Source organism: Arachis hypogaea, chromosome 11 (assembly GCF_003086295.3).
Source record: "Arachis hypogaea cultivar Tifrunner chromosome 11, arahy.Tifrunner.gnm2.J5K5, whole genome shotgun sequence".
NCBI lineage: Eukaryota > Viridiplantae > Streptophyta > Magnoliopsida > Fabales > Fabaceae > Arachis > Arachis hypogaea.
Genome location: NC_092046.1, coordinates 48,323,768 through 48,337,988, shown reverse-complemented (window position 1 = coordinate 48,337,988; position 14,221 = coordinate 48,323,768). Strand labels below are relative to the sequence as shown.

General features: G+C 40.3%; 4 protein-coding genes across 7 annotated transcripts; 1 reads left to right on the top strand and 3 right to left on the bottom strand.

Moving 5' to 3' along the window:
- Positions 1 to 597: 597 nt before the first annotated feature.
- Positions 598 to 4,518, bottom strand: LOC112720823 (ADP-ribosylation factor-like protein 2). Of its 4 annotated transcripts, none has more exons than XM_025771917.3 (8): positions 4,345 to 4,497; positions 3,838 to 3,868; positions 3,621 to 3,674; positions 3,190 to 3,514; positions 2,959 to 3,069; positions 1,893 to 2,055; positions 1,640 to 1,720; positions 598 to 995 (listed from the first exon to the last, which is right to left on the bottom strand). In XM_025771917.3, the coding sequence occupies exons 4-8, from the start codon at positions 3,252 to 3,254 to the stop codon at positions 858 to 860; spliced, it is 558 nt and encodes a 185-aa protein (XP_025627702.1). In that variant the 5' UTR covers positions 3,255 to 3,514; positions 3,621 to 3,674; positions 3,838 to 3,868; positions 4,345 to 4,497; the 3' UTR covers positions 598 to 857. The 4 variants fall into 4 exon arrangements, with proteins under 4 accessions (XP_025627702.1, XP_025627704.1, XP_025627701.1 ...); XM_025771919.3 differs by having other exon boundaries at positions 3,621 to 3,654; XM_025771916.3 differs by lacking the exon at positions 3,838 to 3,868 and having other exon boundaries at positions 4,345 to 4,518.
- A 316-nt stretch (positions 4,519 to 4,834) lies between these two features.
- On the top strand, positions 4,835 to 7,898 carry LOC112720822 (uncharacterized). Its single transcript, XM_025771915.2, has 5 exons — positions 4,835 to 5,147; positions 5,246 to 5,323; positions 5,433 to 5,517; positions 5,936 to 6,024; positions 7,280 to 7,898. The coding sequence occupies exons 1-5, from the start codon at positions 4,866 to 4,868 to the stop codon at positions 7,421 to 7,423; spliced, it is 678 nt and encodes a 225-aa protein (XP_025627700.1). The 5' UTR covers positions 4,835 to 4,865; the 3' UTR covers positions 7,424 to 7,898.
- Positions 7,899 to 10,824: 2,926 nt separating this feature from the next.
- Positions 10,825 to 11,619, bottom strand: LOC140176110 (uncharacterized). Its single transcript, XM_072205986.1, has one exon. The coding sequence runs from the start codon at positions 11,617 to 11,619 to the stop codon at positions 10,825 to 10,827; it is 795 nt and encodes a 264-aa protein (XP_072062087.1).
- Positions 11,620 to 11,817: 198 nt separating this feature from the next.
- Positions 11,818 to 12,372, bottom strand: LOC140176109 (uncharacterized). The gene has a single exon (XM_072205985.1). The coding sequence runs from the start codon at positions 12,370 to 12,372 to the stop codon at positions 11,818 to 11,820; it is 555 nt and encodes a 184-aa protein (XP_072062086.1).
- Between the last annotated feature and the right edge of the window lie 1,849 nt (positions 12,373 to 14,221).

Sequence of the window (14,221 nt, the reverse complement as noted above, 5' to 3'; positions counted from 1 at the left end):
GCCTCTCTCTTCTTCTAGTTTCAGCTTTTCCTCTTCTCTCTTTCAGATTCTCCATGAGGAAGAAGCTTGTGCGCACGTGTGTGGAAGGCGAGGTTTGTGTATAAAAAATGAAAGAAGGATAAGGGAAACATGAATCAAGGAGTAAAACCAACTCAAGGTCGATTCTAAGGGAGAAAGGTGGCACGAATATGGTGGTAAATACTGGTTGGAAGTGGCAAAAAGAGGAAGTGCTATGATCCATAAGATGGATCATAAATTATGCGAAAAGCGCTTGCACGTGGAATTTTACGCGCCGAGAAATTCATGTGCCTGGCTAAAAAATTGTATATGAATATCAACATATTAAAAGCTTTAGATTTGTACATACTGGTACCTTATTACAAAACTGAAGGATAAAGTATGATATAAAATATCGAAAAAAAACTTCTAAGATGAAAAAATTGATAAAATAAAAAAATAATAATTTAATTACTATTAAATTTGTAACTTCTATCATATATGAGTTTTACTACCTTGATTCAAAGATTATTAAACTCTAACTTTGTCACTTAACTAATCTCCCATATTTTTGTCACTAGTTTTCTATCATCTTTCACATTTGAATGAAGCTATCGGACATGCACTCATAAATCATAATCATTCCACTTCAGTTTTATACACCTTCCTACAGTATTCTGACATTTCTTCAAAATCTTACAGTGCCAGAAAAGCAACGACAAGGTAATAAAAATGAAAAAAAAAAAATTTTGAAAATATAAAAACTTGGAAAGTCTCAGTGATGCAATGGACAGTTTATTCCAAAGACAGCATACTAGGTTCAAGGATGCTCAGGAAAGGTTGAACCATTTCCTGAATTATTAATCAAGCATGTAGATTCTGGAGGCTATGTCCTGGACTAACCAATCAAAACCCTCAAGCAGACCCTCGCCAGTGTATGCACTACAGCCAACTATCTTCCAATGACGAGATTTGTCCATGGCTTCCAAGTTAAGCACCTGAGCCGTAAAGGACAATATTAAAAACCAAACAATAATATATTAAACCAGGGATAACTAGCTTGATTTATAAGAATATGGTATGAGAGACTTAACGGTGAGCTTTTCATGATTATGATTGATGCTTACAATTGAAGTGACAATTCATTTGATAGTAATCATATCAAAATCAGTTTTGTTTTCGCATTTTGCATGATACTACCTATAATAGAATAGTGTTTTAGACATGCTTAGGAGTTCAACTCGTTATTCGCATATATGCTGTGTTAAGAAATCTAGAAAAAAGGTTACACTGATTTGAGGAACAGTTAGTTTGTCTTCACTTTCCAAGACAAATGCCAAATACCCTGATCCCCACTTCTCTTTATTTATAGTCACTAACTTCCCCTAACTAACCACCCAACCACATTACCCCAAATGCAAACCAAGACAAAATTCAATGCATGGAAAGGTTAAAGATGATTTGAAATTAGTTCTCAGACAGATTTCAGTGCAGACAATGTTTGGGCATAGAAATTTAACTACAAAAGAGAGCATTTGAGAGAATAAATACAAGTTAAACTATATAAATTTGGTGAGGGAGGCTATAAAAAAGTTAAGGAACTGATGTAGTGATTGCTTAGAGATGACAAAATTAAGTTTACCTTGGCTATCTCTTCAGGCATAAGGGCACCTTTAATGTCCTGTTTATTTGCTAGTATCAATAAGGATGCTCCAGATAGCCTCTATCACAAGGGAAAAAAAAAAGGTATTAAGAACATTAGTAATAATTGAGAAATATAGGAAGTTAAGGGAGAAACAGTTATGAATTGAGCACCTAAGTTAGTAACAATAAGAAAAGAGATACCGCTTTGGTTAAGTACAATAGATACCACTTGGATTGAACAGAAAACAGACCTCTTCCTTTAGGAGGTTATCGAGCTCCATTTTGCAATCATCCAACCTTCTTAGATCTGAACTGTCAACTACCCAAACCAAACCATCCGTTTGCTCGAAGTAGTTTCTCCAATAAGATCGTATTGTTTTCTGTCCCCCGACATCCCATATATTTAGGGTGTACCTGCCATTTCAATGTGTTTACACGCCTTAGCATTTAGTTAATTATTGTACGATATGAAGCAAACAAAGGCCAAAAACAAAAAGAACGAGCATGTTGTGTATCGAAAAAGTGAAAATTACAAGAAAATACTCCCAAATAAATTCTAAAAGGAAATCTTTCACGCACTTAGAATAAATCTCAGCCAACACCCGAGCTAGAAATGGATTCAACAAAATTTTGGGATCTCAATAACAAATATGGAAACAGGACTGCCATCAACTAAGTCATAACTCATAACGCTAAATCGCAGTTCAAGTAAATATAAGTTTTAGTTATGCAACTGTGTTCACAATCAGTACTTTCATGATTGAAACTCACACCTACTTTTTTAAGTGTGATCCATGTATGTCAACCAGAATGTCTAATCATTAAGTTTGACAATCACCTCTTTATTCTGTGTATGACCATGAGAAGGAAGGAAATGGGAATGTTGGAGTGACATATCCTTTAAACACAGCAGCACTCAAATCTAGAAAAGATTAATATCATCTAAGTATGTTTTGATCATACCATCAAACTTTGATGGTTGTTTGGAAATGTCATCACTATTCCAGAACCGTACATGAGATTTTAGTTTCACCACTATCAAACTAACTACATTTCCCAATTGCAGTTTTAGCTGAGATATTTCACTCATCAGTGACAAATTTCAAAAAAAAAAAAAAAAAAAAATCAAAGTCTTTCCCTTTAAACAAAAGAGTAATGCTACCAAGGGGTCACAACCCATATCTACCCCTAAATAGTGACTATAGTAATATAAACTCATCCTCATATTTTTCTCTCCTAAGAAAAATAGTACAAGATAGCTAACAATAGTAGGGACTGTGATGTTTTGTGAAGTGAAATGAGAAGAAGATTCCTCACTTTTGGTAGGTGATGGTTTTGATGTTGAAGCCAAGAGTAGGACTAATGACGCTAGTATCCTCCCCGTTAATCTTCAAAACGATTGTTGTCTTCCCAGAATTGTCCAATCCCCTGTATAGTATGTAGCAAACAAAGGGCAAGAAGGTAATTAGGAAAAAATAATTCAAGAAAGTAGATAACAAAAACGAGAGAGGGTTTTGAGAGAGAGATCGGAAGTGGAAAGAAACTCACACCATAAGAATTCGCATTTCCTTCTCTTTTCTTTTGATCTTACGAATGATGCTGAGAAGACCCATCGAGAAGAGAAAAGCTCGAAATGCTGGTGGTGGGGCCGAAACGAAGGCCGGAGAGGTTAGGTGAATGTGTCACCGACGCGGCCGGCGGCTCCGCCGATGAGGAAAAGGGATGGTAGCCGTAGCGCAGGAACCTGGAGACGACAATGAGGCCGAGGTGGAGGTTCTCGGGTAACTAGCAACGCTGCAGGCGGAGGATGACGGGGATGTTTTCCAGGAACTTGTGGTGGCCGGCTGGGGCACCCGAAGCGAGATGAGGAAAACTGCAAGTGAAAGAGCTAATATGTTATGGTGAAGGGTTCTGGGGTGGTGAAAGAATATCAAGGATATTACGTAAACAAATTGAAAGCTTGCTGAAAATGGCATTACCAAAACTACAGTGTCGAGTCTGCAATCTCCCAATCTAAAAACATGAGAAAGTACCTATAAAAGTTCCCATTACAATTGTTACCAAATAAAAACCAAAAAATAAAAACACATTTTGTTGTTTCACCAATATATCATCTCAAATAGGTTGTGCAATTGATACAGTTGGGAACCAAAATTGAGTTCCAAGGGAAAAAATGGATCAAAAAATGCAACTTACCCATTTTTAGTCCTAAGCTTTCCAGTATTTCCTATCAGTCACAAACCCAAAAAATATCAACCATTTGACAAGGAATTCATAGTTTATTAATAGTTTTCTGTTAGCTCTATGTTGGGCCTGGTAACAAGATAAATTCACAGCCTAGATATTCTGAACACATGAAAATGCATGGATTGTGTAGATCATATGACCAATATGATTTCTTTCTTGATTTTTTGTAAAGTGGGTCTCTATCATCTCTTTCTCCATTTTCTTTTCTCTTTATCTTAATAAAATTCTTCTCATGAAAAAGAAATAGATAAAAATGAAAATCTCTAAATGGATGAGCAATGAGCAGTGATAGAGTCATCAATCCTCAATTTAATTAACAGGATTAACAAGATTTTCAATTTAAGCAAGAAGTAATGAACAATGAGCACACAGAGTCATCAATCATCATCAAGCAGGGACAGAGCAAAAGCTAATCAACCAAGAACGAGGCTGAGCACTGAGCAGAGCAACCATTACCTTCGGTGAGGGCAGTGAGTAGAGTATGAGGAAGAGCAGTTGAACGCGACGAACGACGGCGACCTGGCGATGACCGCGACGACGGACGAAGAGCGGCCGAACAGGACCCCTGGACGAGAACGCTGGCGACTGGTGAATAAGGAGAGGGATTGGAGACTTGGAGCACGACAACCAGGCGAAGAAGGAAGTTCCTGAGCGCGACGACAACCCCGGACGGCGGCAGAACCGTTGAAGCTAGGGTTTTGGTTTGGGGATTTTTTGAACTTTGCTTCTGATTCATTCACGAATGAGGGGGTGTTGGGGGAAGGGGTGACGCGTTGGGGAGTTGGGTTTTCTTTTTTTTGTGTAAAAGAATTTAATTAATTTTTTTTTTATAAAAGGATGAAATTCTATAGTAGAATTTTTTTTCAAAACTCTTGTAATTTGTAGAAATACTTTTATTCTAGTTAATTAATTTAGTTTTTCTAACACCTAATCCCTCTAGCTAGGTGGCTCTGTAGCAAACTACCACAAGAACAAGAATGGAAGCCCTGGCGGAGCTGGAACGAGTTCAAACCCAGCTCCTGAAACGCATATCGGAGTTAGAAAAACAAAACCAAAACCACTCCACTCCATCAACTGATTCTCCCATCGTTGACGAAGCTGACACCGTTACTCGTCTTTCCTCCATTTTGCGCTCTAACGCCGTTAACGACTTTTCCTTCAAGAGGGTCCCACCTGATTACTACGACTGGTCTCTTGAAGCTCGACGCGATGCCCTCGCTGCTCACTCCATCCAACATCTCTGCAAAAGCATCGTTTTGGTATTCACTATCCTCATTCTCTTCAAACTATAAAATCATTTTATAATTTAATTCATTAGCTGAAATCGTGAAATCTTGTTATCGTGCTCACTGGTCAGGTTAACACGCAAGCGCCCGCTAATGTCGTTGATTGTAGCGATCGCAAAAACTCCAAGTATTATGTTGTTGTGGTTCAGGTGGCCTGTAATTATTTGTTAAATTTTGGGAATGAACTCGTTGCTGTTAGGTGTTAATTTGTCTTTAATTATGCGTCTGTGTATTGCTTTGTTTTGTTTTGTTTTGCAGTACACAGCGCGGTTCAATGCCGAGGCTGTCAAGAATTTTCTGTATTCGCTCAACAATGGAAGCATAGCGAAGAAGAAATTCAACAGTAAGTTATTTTGTTTTTGCATTTTACATCATTCTATTTATGTGCGTAGTGTCTGTGAAGGGGAGCCTTAGTACAACGGTTGAGATGTCACATGTTTAAGCTGGGAAAACAGGTAATTATCTATTAGGCTGCCTACATTATTTCTTTTGGATTCGGCCCTTCTCCAAACCCACATTAATGCGGGATGCCAGTGCACTTGAAAGTGCCTCACCTTTTCCGCTGATTGTTTGGTTATCTTGAGATTAGCACAAGAATGTTTGAATGAAATTTGTAGAATGCGGTGGCATTGGAAGGAAAAAACCAGTGTGTTAGTTATATCAGTTGCAAGTTGTTTAACATTATAGTATTATACCATACTTGTTTATTTTCCAGTCCTTTCTATATTTTGAAATTTGGAAGTTTTATTTATTGTATGCAGTGAGGCTGGCTCCTGAGCAGACATCAACAGACTTAACTGGATATGGGCACAATGCAGTGACTTGTATTGGCATGAAAACTGACATTCCGGTAAGACTTGTCCTGTGGATTAATATAGGAATCTTATGATATGTGCTGACAACAAAATATCTGCAAGTAGTTAACAAGAATATAACTTCTTAAACAAGCTATTTAAGACAAGTAGGGCTATATGACCAACAAAGTTTATCATTTTTTGCTAACACTTGGCCAGCTCTAAATACTAAGCATTAAATTCTAAACCCTAGATCCTAAATGCTAATAGTATAAAGGTAAAGTATTGGCCCAGTGTGTTGGCTAATATTGATAAAATGTTTTTGTTCCCTAACATTTCTCATTTATGGCTCATCACTTTTGTGATTAAGTTGATTTGCCTTGCACTTGGATTAATAATTGGTGTAGACAAGGATTGCTTAGCAACAGAATATGAACAGTGGATGGAATAATTATTCCATCTTTTTTATTTTTAATTTTCTTTTATTTAACTTTGTTTATACAGATTAGTACTTAATCCCCATTCCTTGTTCAAGCTGATGATGTGATCTAGCTGATTACATGTGGCATTTACGAAGTCCCCCCCCCCCCCCCCCCCTCTCTCTCTTTTTCTCTCATTTTGGTTGTTGTGTCTTTTTGATGCCTTGGATTAGCAATAAGGCGTATAACCCTTTTTCTAATTATCTGTTGCAACAATAGGTCACAGCCTCTTTTACTTTGCTGTAACATATTAATAGTGTCCCTGCCATATGATCTGTGGTCTCATGAACATCTGTATAAACAACTGAATCTTACCAATCTTTCTTCTGTCCTGCTGTTTCTGGTTCAAAGCTCTAAATTATGCCTGTCTCTCTGTCTAAAATCCAGGTCTGGGTTGACATCAGAAGTTATGTATTTTTTAGGATGTGTCAACAGTTGACCATTTTATGGAACTATGAACTGTCTTCGAGATTGAGTGTTGTCGATCTTTTGCTTGTGCAAATAGCCGCTTAAACATGCAACTTGTTGTCAAGGACATGTTTTCTTGTTTCAAACTTTAATGATGGAGGTGTAATTTTATAAATTGAATGGAATTTAAGACCATAGGTTTGCTCCTTGGACAATGGTCAAATTTGAGACATTCCTTAACATTAATCTGATCGTTTAATCATTTCAAGGACCCGAGGCCCATTATTTAATTTAAAACATATCTTCTGTGCGCACTATTTCTAGTCACAATTCATTCTCTTTTCCAGTTAGATAGCACAATGCATTATGTGTAGGAATTACCCTTCAGTTTGTTCCCTTGTTTGATATTATGGTCTCATTTCAGGTGATTTTGGATGAAGCTATCGTAAAACTGACCCCAGATTTCTTCTGGTTGGGTGGTGGTGAGGTTGATCTTAAGCTTGGAATAAGGACCTCTCAGTTAATCAGATTTGTCAACCCCTTCATTGTCAACTGTAGCGGCAGTTGATTTTGTTACACAAAGAAGTCAGCATAACTAACAGCGCTTGGAGCTTCACTATTTTCAGCTTCCCACTGCATATGAAGTTATGTAGTCTGCATAATATCCTTGTGCTTTATGGAGATACGACTGCAGTCAGCATCATGGCTTCGTATTTTAATTTTCTTGAAGGTTATTAACATCATTAGAGACCCAAAAAAAAATGGTGAGTTGATCCTTTACTTTTTGTATTTATTGTTGAATGAATTTATAACAAGTTTAACACAGGAGGTGATGATGCCTGAGTTTAGAGCAGACCCAGAGCAAGCATCAATTCGTAACAATTCGTAGTAGGATGATTGATCTTTCAGATTCTCACAGAATGCATGATGTATCCACCTGAAAATAGATGAATTAGTTATTATGATGATTATGAATTTGATGTCAACTGAGAGTTGTCGTATTTCTGTTTACAGGACATTCTGTAACCGGATAATGTTAGACAGATCTCTCTCTCTCTCTCTCTCTCTCTCTCTCTCTCATAGGCCCATGGTAAGGTAGAGATTTTTTTCTTCTTTTTTTTTTCCCTTTTTGGTTCAAGTGGACAAAAGAAAACAAGCAAAAATAATCAAATTGAGAATTAACTCAATATAAAAGAGGGAAAAGATGTGTAGTTATTGGAGATAATACTCAATTTGGTCCCTGAACTTGCATGTAAGTCTCAATTTAGTTTCTAAAGTTTCAATTGCTTTTATTTAGTCCCCAAATTTTATGAACATAACTCATGTTAGTCCTTGAAACAATTTTCAACGTATAAACGCTAACGGAACACTGTCGTGAACAGCTGGATGCCACACTAAACTTTGTAAAATGATGTCGTTTTAGTTTTGGCACTTAAATAACCCAAAAACATCATAAATGGTGTTTACTAAAATTTTTCCTAACAAAATAAGTGATACGATGCCGTTTTTGAGTTATTTAAATTTCAAAACCAAAATTATATCATTTTACAAGTTTTAATGTGACATCTGATAGTCTATAACACCGTTCTATTAACGTTTTTATACTAAAAATTGTCTCAGGGACTAATATGAGGCACGTTTATAAACTTTAGGGACTAAATAGAGGCAATTGAAATTTTAGGGACTAAATTAAGACTTACGTATAAGTTCAGGGATCAAATTGAGTATTAACTCGTAGTTATTGCTCTTGAAAATAATACTAGTTAAAATCAACTTTTTTTTTAAAGTGGAGCTTAACACGTGAAGTGGAGCAATACAAAACGGAAAATAAAGACAAGCATCAACACAACAGGAACTTATATCCCCATGTTATCTCCGGCATTGCCATCAACAACCAAAGGGATTTGCACCTAGCCACTCCTTGTAGTTCAGAGAGTACATGTCAACAATCTCTTCCACTCCTTTACTCTTGTTCTGAAATAGTCTTCTATTTCTTTCCAACCACAAATTCCAGATAATCGCGCAGAAGCTCCCCATCCATGCCTTACGATCCGCCTTTCTAGCTGTGACCTCAGTCCAACTTAGGAAATGTTCCTTCAACGAACCCGGACAAGACCATAATCTACCAGCATAAGATAGTCATGCACACCAAACCTGCCAAGAAAAGCTACATCCTAGAAGCAAGTGGTGACCAGACTCAACACAATTATTGCATAATACACATAAGGTATCTTGTTGGTTAATAACTCCAAGTCGACTCAGTCTCTCCTTCGTACTGATTCTGTCAGTCAATGCAAACCAAACAAACACCTCCACTCTTGGTGGCACGAGTCCTTTCCAGATAGTACTTGTAAAGCTATAGCTTGTGATCTCCTCCGGGACCATGTCCGCCTGCATTACCTGCACAAATGAGTTAGTTGTAAAAACACCTTGTTTATCATATTTCCACACAATTTTGTCCTGTCTGTCATATGCAAGTCTAACCAGCCTTAACTCATCAAGTAGCTGGTTCACAAGATCCAACTCCCATTGGAACAATTGTCGGCGCCATTGGAAGTTCCATATCCACTCTAACCCATCCCAAAACCCACAATCCCCTATCACCAATCCTACTTGGTTTGAAACAGAGTAAAGTCTAGGAAATCGATCTTTCAACAACCCTCCAAGTAGCCAGGCGTCCTCCCAGAAGCGAGTTTCTCTTCCATCTCCAACCTCCATAGACAACTCATCAATCATCTTCTGCCTCAGTTCTTGACTCTTGAACTGTAACTGACAAATATCCCTCCACGCCCCCCCCCCCCCCCCCCCCCCCGCGCCGCACTGGTAATTCTTGGGTGGACAAAGGCACAGTTGGATTTAGATTATTACAGGAACAGACCACCTTCTTCCACAACGGACATTCTTCCTTAGAAAATCGCCACCACCATTTAAATAGGAGAGCTGTGTTCCGGATCATAGCATCTCCAATTCCTAGGCCTCCTAGCCTTTTAGGAGCCTGCACCACCTCCCACTTGACCATAGCCATACCATTCCTCCCATCTTCCTTACTCCATAGGAATCTTCTCTGTAATGAGATCAATTTCTCCGCTACCGCCTTAGGCATCTTATACAAGATTAGATAATACACCGGGAGGCTATTCAGCACAGATTTGATAAGCACCAACTTTCCAGCTTTGTTGAGGACCTTGGCTTTCCAGAGGCTAAGCTTTTCCTCCACTCTGTCTATAATTGGCTTCCAAGTCTTAACCAACTTCGGATTTGCTCCAAGCGAGATTCCCAGGTATTTTACTGGAAGAGTTGCTTCCTTACATCCCAACACCCTGCACATACGCCGTACCCATAGCTCATCACAGTTAATAGGAATCAAACTAGATTTGTCAAAATTGATACTTAAGCCCGACATCAACTCAAAGCACCGTAGTAACCTCTTGTAATTTTTAATGGTTTCTTCCTCAGGTGGGCAAAACAAAACCGTATCATCTGCAAACTGAAGATGTGACAGCTGGATATGATCCCTCCCAACCAACAACGGCGATATACGACCGTCCCCAACGGCCTCTACAATCATCCTGTGCAAGACATCCACAACAAGAACAAATAAAAAGGGGGACAGAGGATCACCTTGTCTCAAACCCCTTTCCATCTTGAACGGCTTAGAAGGTGATCCATTTATCAACACTGACATAGAACACGTGCTAATGCATTCCATAACCCAGCCCCTCCACCTTTCTCCAAACCCCATCTTTTGCAGAACAAGATCCACAAAGCTCCACTTCACCCTATCATATGCTTTCTGAAAATCTAACTTAACAATTGCCGCTTCCTTTTTCCTTAGTTTGAACCACTGGACAGTTTCACACGCTATCAGGGCCCCATCATGGATCTTCCGGCCTTTGACAAAAGCAGTCTGTGTCTCGCCCACTAGACCTGGCATAACTCCCCGCATTCTCCTAACCAATAGCTTCGAGATCACTTTATACACACACCCCACCATGCTGATCGGCCGTAAATCTTTGATTTCTTTGGCTCTAGTAAACTTGGGGCTAGTGCCACCCAAGTAACATTAGCATCTGCCGGTAACTTGGAGGATTGGAAAAAGTCCAATACTGCTGCCGTGAATTCAGCACCTATTTCATCCCAGCACTTCTTTATGAAGTTCATGTTGTACCCATCACATCCTGGAGCCTTGGAGGAGTCACAATCCCACACTGCCTCCCTAATCTCCTGAGGTGTCGGTTGTAACTCTAATGCCAAAGCATCTTCCTCACATATCACATTCACCAGACCATCTCTGAAACCTATCCTGGGCGACCTCTCTTGATGATATAAGTTTTTGTAAAAACCGTTGATGGCAACCTTAATCCTAGCTTGATTCCTTATCAATCGTCCATTAATAACCAGCTCATCAATCCTGTTATTCCTCCTTCTCGCAGAAGCTAAGTTGTGAAAATATCTGGTATTTTTATCCATGTCCTTAGCGTGCTTCGACCTTGATAGTTGCTTCCAATGTAGTTCTTTCCTCACATACCATTTCTCGCAACACACAACTAAGGCTCTCCTTCTAGCCTCCATCGTTCCATCATAAACCCCGTTACTCACCATATCATCTAGCTTCTTAATCTCGTCTTCAAACTTCGCAATTTCCTTATCCATGTCTCTAAAATTCGCCCTATGCCACCTTCCCAGAGGACCCGTCAAAGCCTTTAACTTATCAGTGAATTGTAAGTCGCCTAGCCCTCTCCATTCTTCTTTAACCAATCTCATAAAGCCTTCATGAGTGAACCACGAATCTAGACTTCTGAACGGTCTCGGGCCATCCCTTCGCCTGTTGACCTCCACGATAATAGGGCAGTGATCTGACAATCCCCGTGGCCCACCTCTCAAGCGAGTCTCCGGGAACACCTCAAGCCATTCCAAACTGACCAAGGCTCTATCGATGCGGCTACAAGATCGTCCTCTGAACTATGTAAATTTACGGTCAGTGATTGGCAAGTCCTCCAATCCCATGTCAGCTATCCAATTCTTGAAATCTTCCGCCGATGGAGTTAACGTATCTGTGCCTTGTCTTTCCTCCACCTGTACAATCTCATTAAAGTCCCCAAGAAAGCAGCAGGGGCCTTGGCACAAACCAGTTATGTAACTCAACTCCTCCCACACAATAAGTTTTTCATTTCTAGAATGCGCACCATAAACTAAGAAAAAAGCACAATCAACATTATTGTTCACCAAGCTCCCTTCTACACACAACCGCCTCTCTCCTTTATGGAAATTACGCAATTTAAAAAAACCATCATCCCACACTAACATTAGCCCACCAGACGCACCATCAGACCCCACATACTCCCACCCTATACAGCCATTTCCCCAAATTTTCAAAACATCAAATCTTGTTATAGTCTGTCTTTTAGTCTCTACCAGGCCTAACATGTTCAATCTATATTTTTTCTTTAGGTCCTTCACCATCCTCATCTTCCCATCCCCCCTTAACCCCCTAACATTCCATGATCCTATAGTCATTTTACAATATAATTACACACCTTTTTGTGAGATTTCGGCCTGCTCCGTCTTGCTTTAGCTTTCTGTTTTGCCAACCTCTTTTTCCGAGCGATTTCTTCATTCTGTTCTTGGAGAATAGCCATAATGTCATCCTCTTCATCATACAGCACTGCTCCTGATTCCTTGGCTAGCTCCCAGGTCTTCTTATTTTCCATCTCCTGCTCAGCCAGGCTTGGGGCCTCAGTGCCACTGCCCTCATCAGAATTCACGTAGCCTTCTTCCCCCGGTTGGTTATGTCTGTCACCGGCACTCTTGCTAACATTCTGATCGGTGAGATTGGTGTCTTCTATAAAGCCAATACCACTAATTTCATTACCACCAGCAGCAGTTTTTTCCCCGTGAAGCCTGAAGGTAGTATCTTCCTCAGGTTCGTTTGTAGTCTTGTCGAACACGATCGCATCCACTGCCTCCTCTCTTGCCCGGTCCACCACCATCACTGATCGGCATCCTCTATCTTCATCTCCGCCATCAACAGGGCCAGGCATCCTCAGATCCCTTCCAGCAGATCGGTCGAAGGCTTCTTCCCCCTCCACGGGACTTTGCACTTCGCCATTCAAGTTTCCGATTTCCAGTGTGGGTTCGTCACCCACCCAATGGCGCGCCTGAGCCGACTCCGTAATCACCGCCAGGTCCCATCGGCGGCCTTCAGCGCCTATGACTTCCTGGCGCGATGAATCGCCATCGCTCCTCCACACACGGGAACACCTTCGCGTTACAGACGCATGGCCAGACCCGCCCCGTTCTCCTTGGAGTCCACCTACCCGAATCAGCTTGCGTGAATCCAGCCCAGGAGATCCACCAGCGCCCTTCTTGCGTTGTGGGCTTGTTTTCACTGCTGGTTGTGATCTTGGGCCTTCTTGGTCCAAAACATAACTATCTGAATATTTTATCAAGCCCCTTGCATTGGAGTTAACCACACTAACCCCCTTTCCCAGCCCAATATGTGATCCACTATAATTACACGATAAGGTGGCCTCAGATTCACCTTCATTGCAATCATCAAATCCCGCCGAATCTGCCAATCCTTTATTCACTTCATTAAGAGGCTGGTGTGTTACCGTTTTACTTTGATTCTGTATTAAATTGTCATAACTCCACTCGTTTAAAATTAATTCTGAAATTACAGGTCTACCCTCATCTTCAACCTCCTCCCTTAGCACCTTCATAGCAACTTCCGCAGCCTGATCATCATAACCTGTCAGCTTTGTTGACGTTCCAGACGTTGTACCTTTATTATCACCAACGTTTGTTGTTGCATAATCCCAGTAATCGCGTCTTTGTATATCATCTGCCACGTTGTTCATGTTACAATGCGAACCATAAGCTTCCTTACCCACATCTTTTACCAAAACATCGAATCCACTGGTGCCTATTGTGAGATGAATCCATTCATTAATTACATCCATAGCACAGGTATCAATTAGGACACGTCCGACACTGAACGAAGAGCATGACTCCGTTGCTTTATCACACCCGACCACCTCTCCCCACAGACCTCCTATCGACCTAAAGGTATCCCCAGACCAAACATGAAGCGGAACTCCAAAGCACTCTAACCACACCCTGCGAGATTTACTTCTTTCTGATTCATCCCACCTCCATACGGTATGAAACAGCTGCAGTAGGCTATTCATTTTAAACGTGTACGTCTCTTCAGCGTTCAGCAGACTGTCGAAGGTCAACATTGCTTTATACGCTCCCATTTCACGAACTTGAACTACTTGAGGGAACATCTTCTCAACCATGCCCTCTAGTGTCCTAAAGTCAATGGCCTTCGTCGTACCACCTATAATACTTTTCTGTAGCCAGT

What these genes read in the sequence shown, in the direction of transcription:
- LOC112720823 (XM_025771916.3), bottom strand. Translation starts at nt 3,254, where the DNA reads ATGGGTCTTCTCAGCATCATTCGTAAGATCAAAAGAAAAGAGAAGGAA. An exon ending in GAAATGCGAATTCTTATGGT is followed by an intron (nt 3,070 to 3,189) that starts GTGAGTTTCTTT and finishes CATACTATACAG; the next exon opens with GGGATTGGACAATTCTGGGA. An exon ending in AAAACCATCACCTACCAAAA is followed by an intron (nt 2,056 to 2,958) that starts GTGAGGAATCTT and finishes TTGAAATGGCAG; the next exon opens with GTACACCCTAAATATATGGG.
- LOC112720822 (XM_025771915.2), top strand. Translation starts at nt 4,866, where the DNA reads ATGGAAGCCCTGGCGGAGCTGGAACGAGTTCAAACCCAGCTCCTGAAA. An exon ending in ATTATGTTGTTGTGGTTCAG is followed by an intron (nt 5,324 to 5,432) that starts GTGGCCTGTAAT and finishes TTTGTTTTGCAG; the next exon opens with TACACAGCGCGGTTCAATGC. An exon ending in GCATGAAAACTGACATTCCG is followed by an intron (nt 6,025 to 7,279) that starts GTAAGACTTGTC and finishes GTCTCATTTCAG; the next exon opens with GTGATTTTGGATGAAGCTAT.
- LOC140176110 (XM_072205986.1), bottom strand. Translation starts at nt 11,619, where the DNA reads ATGAGATTGGTTAAAGAAGAATGGAGAGGGCTAGGCGACTTACAATTC.
- LOC140176109 (XM_072205985.1), bottom strand. Translation starts at nt 12,372, where the DNA reads ATGACTATAGGATCATGGAATGTTAGGGGGTTAAGGGGGGATGGGAAG.